Source organism: Pomacea canaliculata, linkage group LG14 (genome assembly GCF_003073045.1).
Source record: "Pomacea canaliculata isolate SZHN2017 linkage group LG14, ASM307304v1, whole genome shotgun sequence".
Classification (NCBI taxonomy): domain Eukaryota; kingdom Metazoa; phylum Mollusca; class Gastropoda; order Architaenioglossa; family Ampullariidae; genus Pomacea; species Pomacea canaliculata.
The window spans coordinates 11,294,925-11,305,948 of record NC_037603.1 but is presented as its reverse complement, the minus strand read 5'-3'; the positions used below and the strand labels follow the sequence as shown (position 1 = coordinate 11,305,948).

Genomic DNA, 11,024 nt, shown 5'->3' with positions numbered 1-11,024 from the left:
ACTTTTTAAAACCTGATCTCTCAATTTATGTAAGCCTGCCACAACTTCAATCCCTTTTTTTTTTTTTTCCTCTGCTGCATTCCTCCCTTCGCGCCGGTCCGGACAGCACGTACAACCAGACAGACTAGCTGATGAGTCTGCTGCAGTAACCTTTACTAAAAAATCGGGGAAATGTGAGACTGGGATGGGATGGTGTCCCAAAGGACTGGGATGGTATGTGCCTCAGTGGTGACACGATCTAGCATCGGTAGTTTGCTGGACCGGTCGCTGACGTGTTCCTAAATCTCTAGGAAAGGATGTATCAAAACTTTGACAAAACGAAGAATGAATGAATCACAGAAAGGAAAATACTTTCTTGTATTAACAATGATACGTTACAGTGCCCATTCACCTGCCTGTCAGCGTAGGCGAGATCACACCTCACCAAAGAAATACTAGACATGATATGTTCGTGGGGGATAGTCATGCAAAGCGATATGTGAGCACGTGACAGTCACAGCAGACGTCACCTGGACACGTGATCATGGCACCGCTTTGTTCACGACGACCACGATAATATCATCGATCTAACAGTCACAGACTGATCCGCTGGACAGATGATGAAGGCATCTATGCAAGAACATGGCCACACGCGAACCAAACCACTCCTGTGATTTAATGGAGGTCGTCCCCGAGGGTCTTGCATTGACGTCACAGGCCCCTATCTTGCAGGGGTTGACATCACAGACACCCAGGGCAATGCTGCAGCATGTGATGAGCTCACATCCAGCTTTTTCTCTTGGAAAGCGTTATCGTTGATGACAATGCCTCTCCAAGAGTTGACGTCAGAGGAAAATATAATTTTTGTGCTCTCTGCGATAGCGACGGTGATGACGAAGTTGAGGGTGGGCGGTTAATGGATGTGACAAATGATGAGATGGCTCGAGTGAAAGTAAAGGAAGTACCAAAGGAAGAGGGGGATTTTCCGTTGCTAATTTTGCTAACAAACAATCAAGCGTGGTCTTCTATTTCTGAGTTTGAAACCTCTTCCCAATCAGCTGAGCTGTTCCTTTCATCTGTCCAAACATCAAAAAGTCTTCACAACAGTGAAACCCGTCTTCACCTCCAGCTACACCGTCAAGAAGAGCATTTCATAAACAACCTGTACGCTTCCATGACCAACAAACAACAATAAAAAATAATTTTTCAAAATTTACCTGCGTCCCAAGCGTTTTCGTTGGTTGCCAATGTCGGGTGCATCATTTCTCTCAGTTTAAAAAAAGACGAAGGGTAAACTTTGCTATAAAGGTTTTGCATTGCAATTCAAACCGTATGAATTCAAATTTATAAGATCACTTTCTCTTATAGTGGATGCGTATAGAGTGGGACAGACATTTGTTACATTATAGTTTTTATCTTTTCTTGACGCACATAATTTTTACCCTGCATCCTTTTAAATTTGACAAGAGAAAAATGTTTTTGCAGTGTCAGATTCTTACATTCCGACTACTTCTTCTTTAAACGAGCTTTAATTAATAAGAGAGCAGGCGCAGTGTCCAGCTTTGATGTTACTAAACAAGGGAGGCTACTCAAGGAGGGATTTTTTAAGAGAACAGTAGTACTTCCCCTTTACAACTTTTTTTCTCTCCTGCGACATTTTGGATCTATGCGTCCCAGTTTCGTTGCACCAAGAAAATTTCTATACTATCGTCGTAGACATTAATGCTCCCTCATAATCGTGTTCTACTTTCAACACCATTGCCCTCAATCTTCATTCCAAAGAAAACAAAATCAAACAACTAATTAGAGCATTAATTATCTTACAACTTTCAACTTAAAACGATTTAATGAAAACTCGCGTCTTCGTGTAAGGCAAGCCGAAGGACATTCCTGATTATCAGGCTAAAAATAACGCAATTCTTTCTTGACGTCATTTGCTACTGTTGACGTCAAGTGACGTCAGAGCGTTTAACCAGTTAATTGTCCGACGTGCAAACCAGTCGCCATCTTTGTTCGCCACCAACAAAGTGCTAGACGCTCAAAGTCCGTTCGAAAGCAGGACTACCCAGGCTTTGTCAAAGCAGAAGAAGAAATCGGAAGACGATATCATTAACTTGAAAATTGAGTCTCCTCTATCAAATCTTGAAGTGTTTGATCTGATGTGGTTCAAAGATGTAAGCCGCCAAGGCTGATCGACGTTTTGCGATCGGGTTCATTGATTTCTCATCGCCAGGAATCTGAACAGTCTGTAAGCATTTCTTCAAATTTCGTTTTGTTTTTTTTTTATTATTATTATTTTCGTCGCACTTTTTCTCAGTTCATGTCAACTACTACAAGGTTCAGGTTTAAACAATTTTTTTTTCTGACGTTTTATTTCTTTTATCACTATTTTTAAAAATTCGGACCTTCCCAAGATTTACGATAAAATATTTGTTCAATTATGCTCATGTTTTGCTTTTGTAGTAACTGTCCTCATAAGTCCCTTTGAGTTTAGTGATAACGAATGCTATCTTCAAATCTACAGTTTACAGTCCAGAAAACGCTCGAAGTTTCAAAAACCGTTGAATGTTTTTCTTTCTGCTCTTCCTGCCACAAAAATTTTGTAATTTTTACCGACCTGTTGCCAAAAAGTACACAATTTCAAAATGTTGACGTTACGTTGGTTGCTACTTCGTTAAACTGATTTATTTTTGTCGTGCATTTAAATCTAAATACATTTGACAGCCAGTCATGACAAAATAATAGTTTTCATGCTTTAAAAGCCGTCTCACGTGCCTAAAAGTGTTTAAATCTTCAGTAACCCAGTGTCAAGTCGTTTAGATTTAGAGAAAGTTTGTTTTATGTAATTAAGAGCTCTCTCGCGTGCTTTGTAAATATTTCTGCAGTAATGATATCTTGAATAATCGGCATCTTAAGAAAATAAAATCTTTAAAATGAAAATAATCTAGAAAAAGGAATTGCTTTCATTTCTCTTTCTCTCGGCAGGATATATTGCCTGAAGCTGTTCTGGCCCCTATGGCATTTTTCAATCACTTTGCTTGGTTCATTCTTTTGCTGGCATCAGTTAGCATGATCTGTGCAGGTAAGTAGCCACTAATTAGTTAGAGTAGATGATGATTTTGTTTTAGTTGTGGTGATCACGAAGATGTTAGTATTTCAAGTATTTCTAGCTAATTCGATACCTGTATAACGTCTAGCTGAAACATCTGTGGAATGGGTAATTACTTCAAAAAAGATTGAGAGAAAGGTGAGGCAGTGAGAGAGAAGTGGATGCGGGATCTGTAGCAACTAGTTACTTGACTAACGCTTCCCCAAATTGAGCAGATGTCCGTGATAGTGTGTGTGTGTGTGTGGTTTTTTTTTCCACCATTACCTTATGAAGTTTCTAAAAAAAATCACTATTTGCTTCACTTACTTTTGTATGTGTGATTGTGTTTGTGTACGTATGCTATGTGTTCGTGCGTGTGTGTCCATGTGTGTGAAGATACCTCGGTAACCCAGTCAAGCACGGTGTATCCAAGTGACAAGTCATCACTTACACAGGACATGGCCAAGTCTGTCCCAGGAGAACAGACAGCCACACTGTCGCTGGAGAATGATTTTAGTTCAGTTCTCATGGATACCTCTGTCGTGAGTACAAGTCGCAGTATCACTTTCTCATCTGGATACAGAAATAATGATTTGTGAGAATTTATTTGCGTCATACATATCATATACAGTCGTGATGGCTGTACTCAGTCATTGTAGTCTCTCTCTCTCTGCTTTTGGTGTGTTTAAGGGGCATTGTGCTATTTTTCTGCTCACTAGATGTATGGACGTCTTCATGATTTTAATTCAAATTTGGAAACTCACTGTTTGTGCTCAATTGAAATCACAGGATACGGAAAACAGGTCTGAATTAACCCAGGAAGACTCCGATGTTGCCTCGATTTTAAATCAGAATATCGGCCCCGAATCCTTTGTTACCGCAAATCAACAGACGCCAATGCCGAATCTCGAGATGATATCCACGGAGCAGCCATACGTAAAGCAGATTCAATCACCTGCAAGGATCTACCCTACCACCGCTTACGTAATGACGTCATTGAAACCCCAGCCGGTTAAAACCCTTTCGAAGTTTGGGGGCAAATTTATGGACAACGTTGCGCAGATCAAGGTGTCCCCAGATCCGGCTGCAGAAGAGCCGTCCACCGTGACAGCTAAGGTCTTCATCAGCAGTTTCCCAGGGTTACAGATAAATGGTGACGACAAGCTGCTGCCTTCAGTCTCAATGACCAACACGTCCAGCATCTTGCTGACCAAACTCAGGCCCAATGGCAACAATCTGGAAATCGCCAACCCTTCTGACATTCAGAACCAGATCTTCGACGAACTGGAACGTGCGATGGACATCTTTCTGCACAAGGACTTTTCCCCGGAAACCCAGTTTTCTACCCTGGAGGCATCTGAACAGAGGATGGGACAGCCACACTCCAAACCTTCACAAGCCACCCCGCTGTTCAGTGAACTAGATATCGACATCCAAGCAGGCGGCGTATCCCCTGTCTCAGAGGATTACGAATTTGACAGAGTCCTTGATGGGTCAGGCGATGTCGTAGATGTTCTCGACGTCTTAAGCTTCAACGGACAAGCCCTTCCGCAATTACTGAAGAAATCACAGCAAGCGGGTAAAGAGCAGTATGACATGAAGCTAGAAGAATATAATGACGTTGTGGAGCCTCAAAGCTTCTTCAAACCGCTTTTTGCTAGCTTCATGCGCCAGCGGGATGAGAATTCTCCATCAGACAGTCTCATGGCAAAGAAAGAAAACTCTCCAAAAAAGATTCTCGTTTCCCAGTCATTCATGTTTCCAAAGCCTGTTTCATCAGTGGAGAATCTCAACATGAATCTGAAAGACCTGCTCACCACTGTCTTCGCTCAGTCTCCGATGCTTGTAAAACCGCGCAGGGATTTCCAGAAGTTTGTGCAGAACGGTGAAGAAAACGCTGGAGAAGTAACTTCGCAGTCCATTGACCTTCCTGGACCCGACCCACCTTCTCTAAAGAAGATTCCAGTGTTGAACATGCTTCTCCAGGCAGGTAATCGTACAGGAGAGGTCAAGAAGCCCTTTCAGAGAAGGAGATGGATATCCTTTTTGAACAGGGGACCGGTAAACAGGAAGAACCCCGTCAACAAAAGGAGTCACTCCAAGCTCTTGCAGCAGTTGAGCCCCCTCCTCGGTCACTCTCGACGTCGGCTTCGAAGACACGTCGATGAGGACATTAACTCCGCCATCAGCAGAGGTGTGGTAAGTGTCCAGTGTCACAGCTAAATCGGAAAATTCTTGTCTACTATGCACACTAGATTATTTTTAAAAGTTGATGAGCAGAAACCAAGTATGTTCTGGCTTTTCAAATCCTTCTTAAATTTTGTACTTTTTAACGGTAGCTCCAAATTAATCCGTTTACATACACTAAGATTAATATTTGTAATAAATATAAACTTGATTTATATTTCGCTTGATCCTACTATCAAAGAAAGTTCTTTACAACAAATAAAATGCACACAAAAATAGTAAGAGAAGCAAAGTAGAGAGTGTAGTTTGCTAAACGCACGTCGTTGTTTTCAAACTTAAACGTGACAGTTGCGTGTGTGTGTGTGTGTGTGTTTGTGCAGATCGTAGTGCTTATTCCATTAGACCTGCCGACAGAAACCAAGATCTTCGACCCTGAGGATTATGGAGGAATTGCGGTAAAATAGCAACGTCAAAATAACGCGTATCACATAATAATATGGTTGTTATATATTTCACAGCATCATTTTATTCTGTATATAAAGATTTTCATCTGAAAAAATTGCTTCATAAAATAAAACATCCTTTTTTAGTCTCACCCTCTACCTGTTCTGATTTTAATTGACTTTTATGGGTTATCAGTCACTTTAAAAGACGCTGGTCACTCATTTCATCTGGTTATCTATCGGTTACAATTATTGTAGATTTGTCAATTTTACAGCAACTACCTTTACCGTTCATTTGACAACCCCCACAAGTTTTCTAGTTTTTAGACATAATGCAAGCTTGTCAGTGAAAATATTTTTCATATGTATATTCGTTGTGGGCATGTCTGTCTGTCTGTCTGTCTGTCTGTCTGTCTGTCTGTCTGTCTGTCTGTCTGTCTGTCTGTCTGTCTGTCTGTCTGTCTGTCTGTCTGTCTGTCTGTCTGCACTTGTGTTGTGTTGCAGGAATATTATATGATTTGCACGGACCCGCCTCAAAGCTACTTGGCATTAAACAACAGGTAACTTCTAATGCAAGACTTCCTTAATTACTTTCGTACCAGTGAAAAAGACTATTACTAATTTTGTAATAAATAAGAATTATGAAGAGTTCTTGCAAAATGAAGCATGTTAATAATAAAATGAACAAACATTGTACACCTCTCTTTCCCCAACTCTCTCTCTCTCTCATCATCATCATCATCATCATCAGCTATAGAAGCCTGTTGTGTTTAGGGGTGAGCTGTGGCTTACGGAGAAACAACCACCAGGCTACCAGGCTGACTTCCAATACATCCTGACGAAACCAAACGGAGAAGTGAGCACACATGAACAGTGTTCAGATGTGAACCACAGTCTGTGCACATCTTAGGTCGAGCTACACAGCTTGTAAAAGTCTTGTGTTACAGCCTGTTCGTATACTCGTTTATCGCAGGAGCGTCATGAATAAATGTGTACATGCATGTAGCAATATGTGTAGTTATACACATTTGAATATATATTTATTACTATATGTATGTAAATATGTTAATTCTCTCCATCTCACACATTCTGTTTTGTGCACAAATACTTCCTTACGACAGTTAAAGGCTTGAGTGAGTACAGTCACTGAAACTTACCTTTCATCTCTTCAGAGGCACACCAAAGACCTTCAGGTGCGTTTCCAGAAGGACAACGATCTCGCTATTGTGCACGAGCCTGCGGTGAAGGCTGAGAGGCGAACCGGTGCTGTCATCACACGTATTCAAGTAGGTTTTACGTGTATCTTCATCCTCCATTGCCTGCAAACAGCAACTAAACAAACAGCTGCTTGACTCTAAACATTAAGGATGTGAGAGTTCTGTCCCTTTGCCTAACAGGTTGGGGGATCGGATCTCCTTGATTTTGTTTGTGTTTGTTGTCGTGCTGCGATTTGGATCGTGTTGGACCTTCATGTTTACATGTGCTTCTGCTGCGTTTTTCTTCCTCTTTTTGTTTTGCAACAAGAATGTATCTAATGTTATTTTGAAGTGCAAACTGTTTAGATCTATTGGCTGGATTCCTCCCAGCCATGCATCACTCGCTTCGGCAGCGACCTTGTGCTGCGCTGACAAAACTGAAGGGATGGTCACCCTTTTGATGTGATAACATTTCTTCATATTCTCAACATAACTCAATACTTTCCCAGTATTCTCCTGATGTCACTAACTCTATTCTCTGGAGTCGTTGCCGTTAGATCTACAGTGATCTCCCTTTACTGCCGTCATGAAGCGAGTCCTCGCTTTGTTCTTCCTTCTGCATCTTTGTTACTATTTTGTGATCGTGTTCGGCGCAAGGAGTCCGCCCTTGGCTGAGATATTGCACTTCATTAATTCCCACTTTATTATTATTTAAAAAAGCCTTTGAGATTTCTAAATGGTCTAGATTTAGCATTGGCGTTGTTAGCGTTGTGGCCCCTATGTTGGCGTTATTTGTTTGGTCCTTATTTCTTTGTTTAACACATCATTCAGAGCGACAACTCACTATTTACACAGATGAACATGCTATAAAAATGTTTCTATAAATGCAATTAAACAAATAGTATTATTTCCAACAACAAAAAGATAACAAGAGGTGATCTCTGCAAGGCAAATGGTTCATAAATCAATGTACTTTATGTGTAAGGTGCATTTTTAGTTTGAAAAAAGCTTTTTGCGTATTGTCTTTCCAAAAAAACAAACAGCAATGAGGAAAGTATCGACAAAAACAGAAGAGGTTAAAGATTCAAGCTAATTTTTTATCTTCTAAGGATACTGATATTTTTTTAGATACATAGGCGATTCTAGAAAATAATGTAAATTCTGAAATCTGATCTATATATATATATACAGAAGGAAAGTCGGATTACACATATATACTTGCCGTTATATATAGATAGATATTAGCGTTAGATAACACTTGATTGTTTACAATGCTATGTGATATCTGGTTCAACAGGTGCTAACAGTTGCGCCAGATCTAGAGTTTGAAATTGATCCTGATTGCAGTGGGTGAGTATATTGTTTGCACAAAACATGTGATTCAAACAGTGACAAGGTGCTCTACACGAAACACATTAGACTAAATTTTGCATTAAAACACGATGAAATAATAATAATAATAACAACAACAAATGCATATAGCCAAAGATGATGGCCTAGCTCACCTGTAAAGGTATCCGAACGTATCTGCTACAATGCAATCTGCGCATGCGCGAGAGACAGGACGTAGACCCTCCATTGTCTTGAAATGTGAGTGGCATTATAAGCGACTACTCATATGTTCTTTGAGACTAATCTAGATACAACAAAAATGCTGATAAGTTGTGATGGTACCGTGGGTTTTTAGGACTTTTACCGAATACTTATTTCGGAGGTATGGGGAGAACTTTCCCTTCAGGGATTTTCTGAATAAGAAGTAAATTCCGCAACATTTGTTGTGTTCACGTGATACCAAGTTATTTCCTTGCTGTGCAGACTTTTCGATATCTTAAAAGATGGAAGAATTGTGATCAAAGGCAGCCCCTCAGATCTGCCTCTGACCTCCTACACCTTCACCACGAGAATCACCTCCAAGATGCTGGATGTGGCTCAGTGTGTGTCCCTCCGAGTGATGTTCCCAGAACAACCAGCGCCATTAAAGGTCAGTACACAATAATTTGTATCAGTATGTGATATTCTAGTCACGCCAATAGACGTTCTTCTATTTGATCCACGCGTCTGCATGCTCACAATCATCAGATGTCTGGATCTGCATTTTGGTCTACATTATGTTCATGTAAGAAAAGATCTGCACACCTACATGCACTCTACCATTGTGGATAGAGTTTACAGTTTTTTCCCACTATAATAATCCCTTTTTCATTTTTTTCAGGAGACAAAAGTAGTCTCCAGGAAAGGTACCATCGATGTAGTATTCAGTCTCGTCATCATCATCCTCTTTGCCAACATCATGATCATCGCCGCTTTCTTCCTTCGATGGTGAGAAGTCCAGAACTTTGTTTTCAGACGTTTCAACTTAAAGCTATACAAACTGCTTAGTTGTAGGTCTGCTTGTGGTGCTGTCGGCTTTTTTATTTCTCCTATTCCTTTTTTCTCCTCCTTTAAAAAAAATTCCAAACTTTTTAACTATCTAGCGCTTCCGTTTACCGTTTACTTTCATTTTTAGTGTCTCGATAGTATTTGAGCAAATTTAGTAGGAATCAACCAGAGGATTTTCCTCTCGAGAAGATACTGAATAATCTTTAGAATATAAAGAAATGTTATGATATGAATATCAGGGAATAATTGTTTCTCTGAATTAACATTTATAATCTACTTAGTTTTTCTTATTTTAAAGGTACACCAAGAAGCAGCTCAAAGCTGTTGTGACCAAGCCTCCATCCCAGGACAAAGGCAATCCCCAAAACGCAAAGACGGAGCCACGGAAGCCAAAGGCGAAGAAGCCAGCGGCACAGAAGGAAGCGACGAAAAAGCCCGAAGAGATGCCGAAAAAGCCCGAAGAGATGCCGAAAAAGCTCGAAGAGGCCCCGAAGATGCCCGAAGAGGCCCCGAAGATGCCTGAAGAGGCGCAGAAGAAACCCGAAAACGACGCCAAGGAAGGTGAGCCTGACATCACCGTTGTCGTCGTGCCTGCCAGTGGTGCCACCTGTGCAGGAGACGAAGACGCTGGGGCAAATGAAACCAGAGTCTACGACACGAGTAACGATAAGGAGAAGCTTCTTGGTCCCGTTGTTTTTGCTCCACCCTAAACCCGTTCGACACATCAATGGTCGAACACAAATAGTTCAAGCCGTTTTTAGTTAATAACAGTCAGCAATTTAATCGTCTGATTGGCAAACTGTCACGTGCTGTTCATCACCATCCAAACAGCAGGTGCAGGGTTTCAGTTTTAGTTCATTATTATTATGAATAGCATAGCGTTTAGAAAAAAGGTACAGTTAAAAAATTTAAAAAAAAATTTTAATTTGTCAGCTTACAACAAACAGTGTGAAACATAGATAAAAAGATGTTTAAGGAGGGACAAACGAACACTTTAAAAAAAAAGAGCAGGTTCCTGAGCACTAATAACTGCAAGATTTATGATAAGGTACAGCAAAAAAATATTTTGTCATAGAAATTATTTTATTTTTCCTGTAATTGTAAAACTAACACCGTTTTTCAATAAAGCCTAAAGCTGGCATGTTTGTACCGAAACTTCATGTTTCTTCTTATTTTACCTTAAATTAGTTTCAAGGATATGAAAACTATCATTCGATGGATGTAGTTGGGCCGGTTTGCGAGTGTATGAATGTAAGTCTTCTTTTCCTGTCCCTCGTTCTTGTTCTTAAGCGCTAAGAGCATGCTCCTTATGTATGCGCTTTACAAAATTTGCATTTATCATTATTGCATTTATCATTATTATTAAATGTGTTGCAATAGTCGGAAAATATGTTCTAAAAGAGTTGAAGAGTAAGAAAAATTATCCGGGTTTGTTTTATTGCCCAATCCGGGTGGAAGTGGAACATCCCTCCAATCTTGTATCTTTTGCCATTTAATATTTCACAACTTTCTTGTAGTTATCTGGGACCTAGTAGAATCAAGCTTTGAAACTGAGGTAGACCACAGACTGGCTCTCTCAAACCAAAGAGTATTGTGAAGTGCTCTTGTTTTCTTCGTGAACAGTTATATCAAGGACCGTTATTTTATTTATTTATTTATTTTTATTTTTTATTTTATTTTTGGCTCTTGTTTCACATAATGGAGAAGGATCAATGGTCTCGCAATAAACTAGTTGGCGATTGGGGTTCACAT

The 11,024-nt window shown here is 40.1% G+C and overlaps 1 protein-coding gene across 1 annotated transcript; it reads left to right on the top strand.

Moving 5' to 3' along the window:
* The first annotated feature begins 1,947 nt into the window (after positions 1 to 1,947).
* LOC112555950 lies at positions 1,948 to 10,427 on the top strand. The gene is made up of 12 exons (XM_025224563.1): positions 1,948 to 2,227; positions 2,965 to 3,061; positions 3,464 to 3,609; positions 3,857 to 5,266; positions 5,635 to 5,709; positions 6,202 to 6,257; positions 6,472 to 6,553; positions 6,870 to 6,983; positions 8,191 to 8,243; positions 8,709 to 8,874; positions 9,106 to 9,212; positions 9,571 to 10,427. The coding sequence occupies exons 2-12, from the start codon at positions 2,995 to 2,997 to the stop codon at positions 9,980 to 9,982; spliced, it is 2,688 nt and encodes an 895-aa protein (XP_025080348.1). The 5' UTR covers positions 1,948 to 2,227; positions 2,965 to 2,994; the 3' UTR covers positions 9,983 to 10,427.
* Positions 10,428 to 11,024: the final 597 nt, after the last annotated feature.

Coding starts and splice junctions, on each gene's coding strand:
- LOC112555950 (XM_025224563.1), top strand. CDS start 2,995: ATGGCATTTTTCAATCACTTTGCTTGGTTCATTCTTTTGCTGGCATCA. Junction 5,267..5,634: donor CCGCCATCAGCAGAGGTGTG/GTAAGTGTCCAG, acceptor GTGTTTGTGCAG/ATCGTAGTGCTTATTCCATT. Junction 6,554..6,869: donor TGACGAAACCAAACGGAGAA/GTGAGCACACAT, acceptor TCATCTCTTCAG/AGGCACACCAAAGACCTTCA.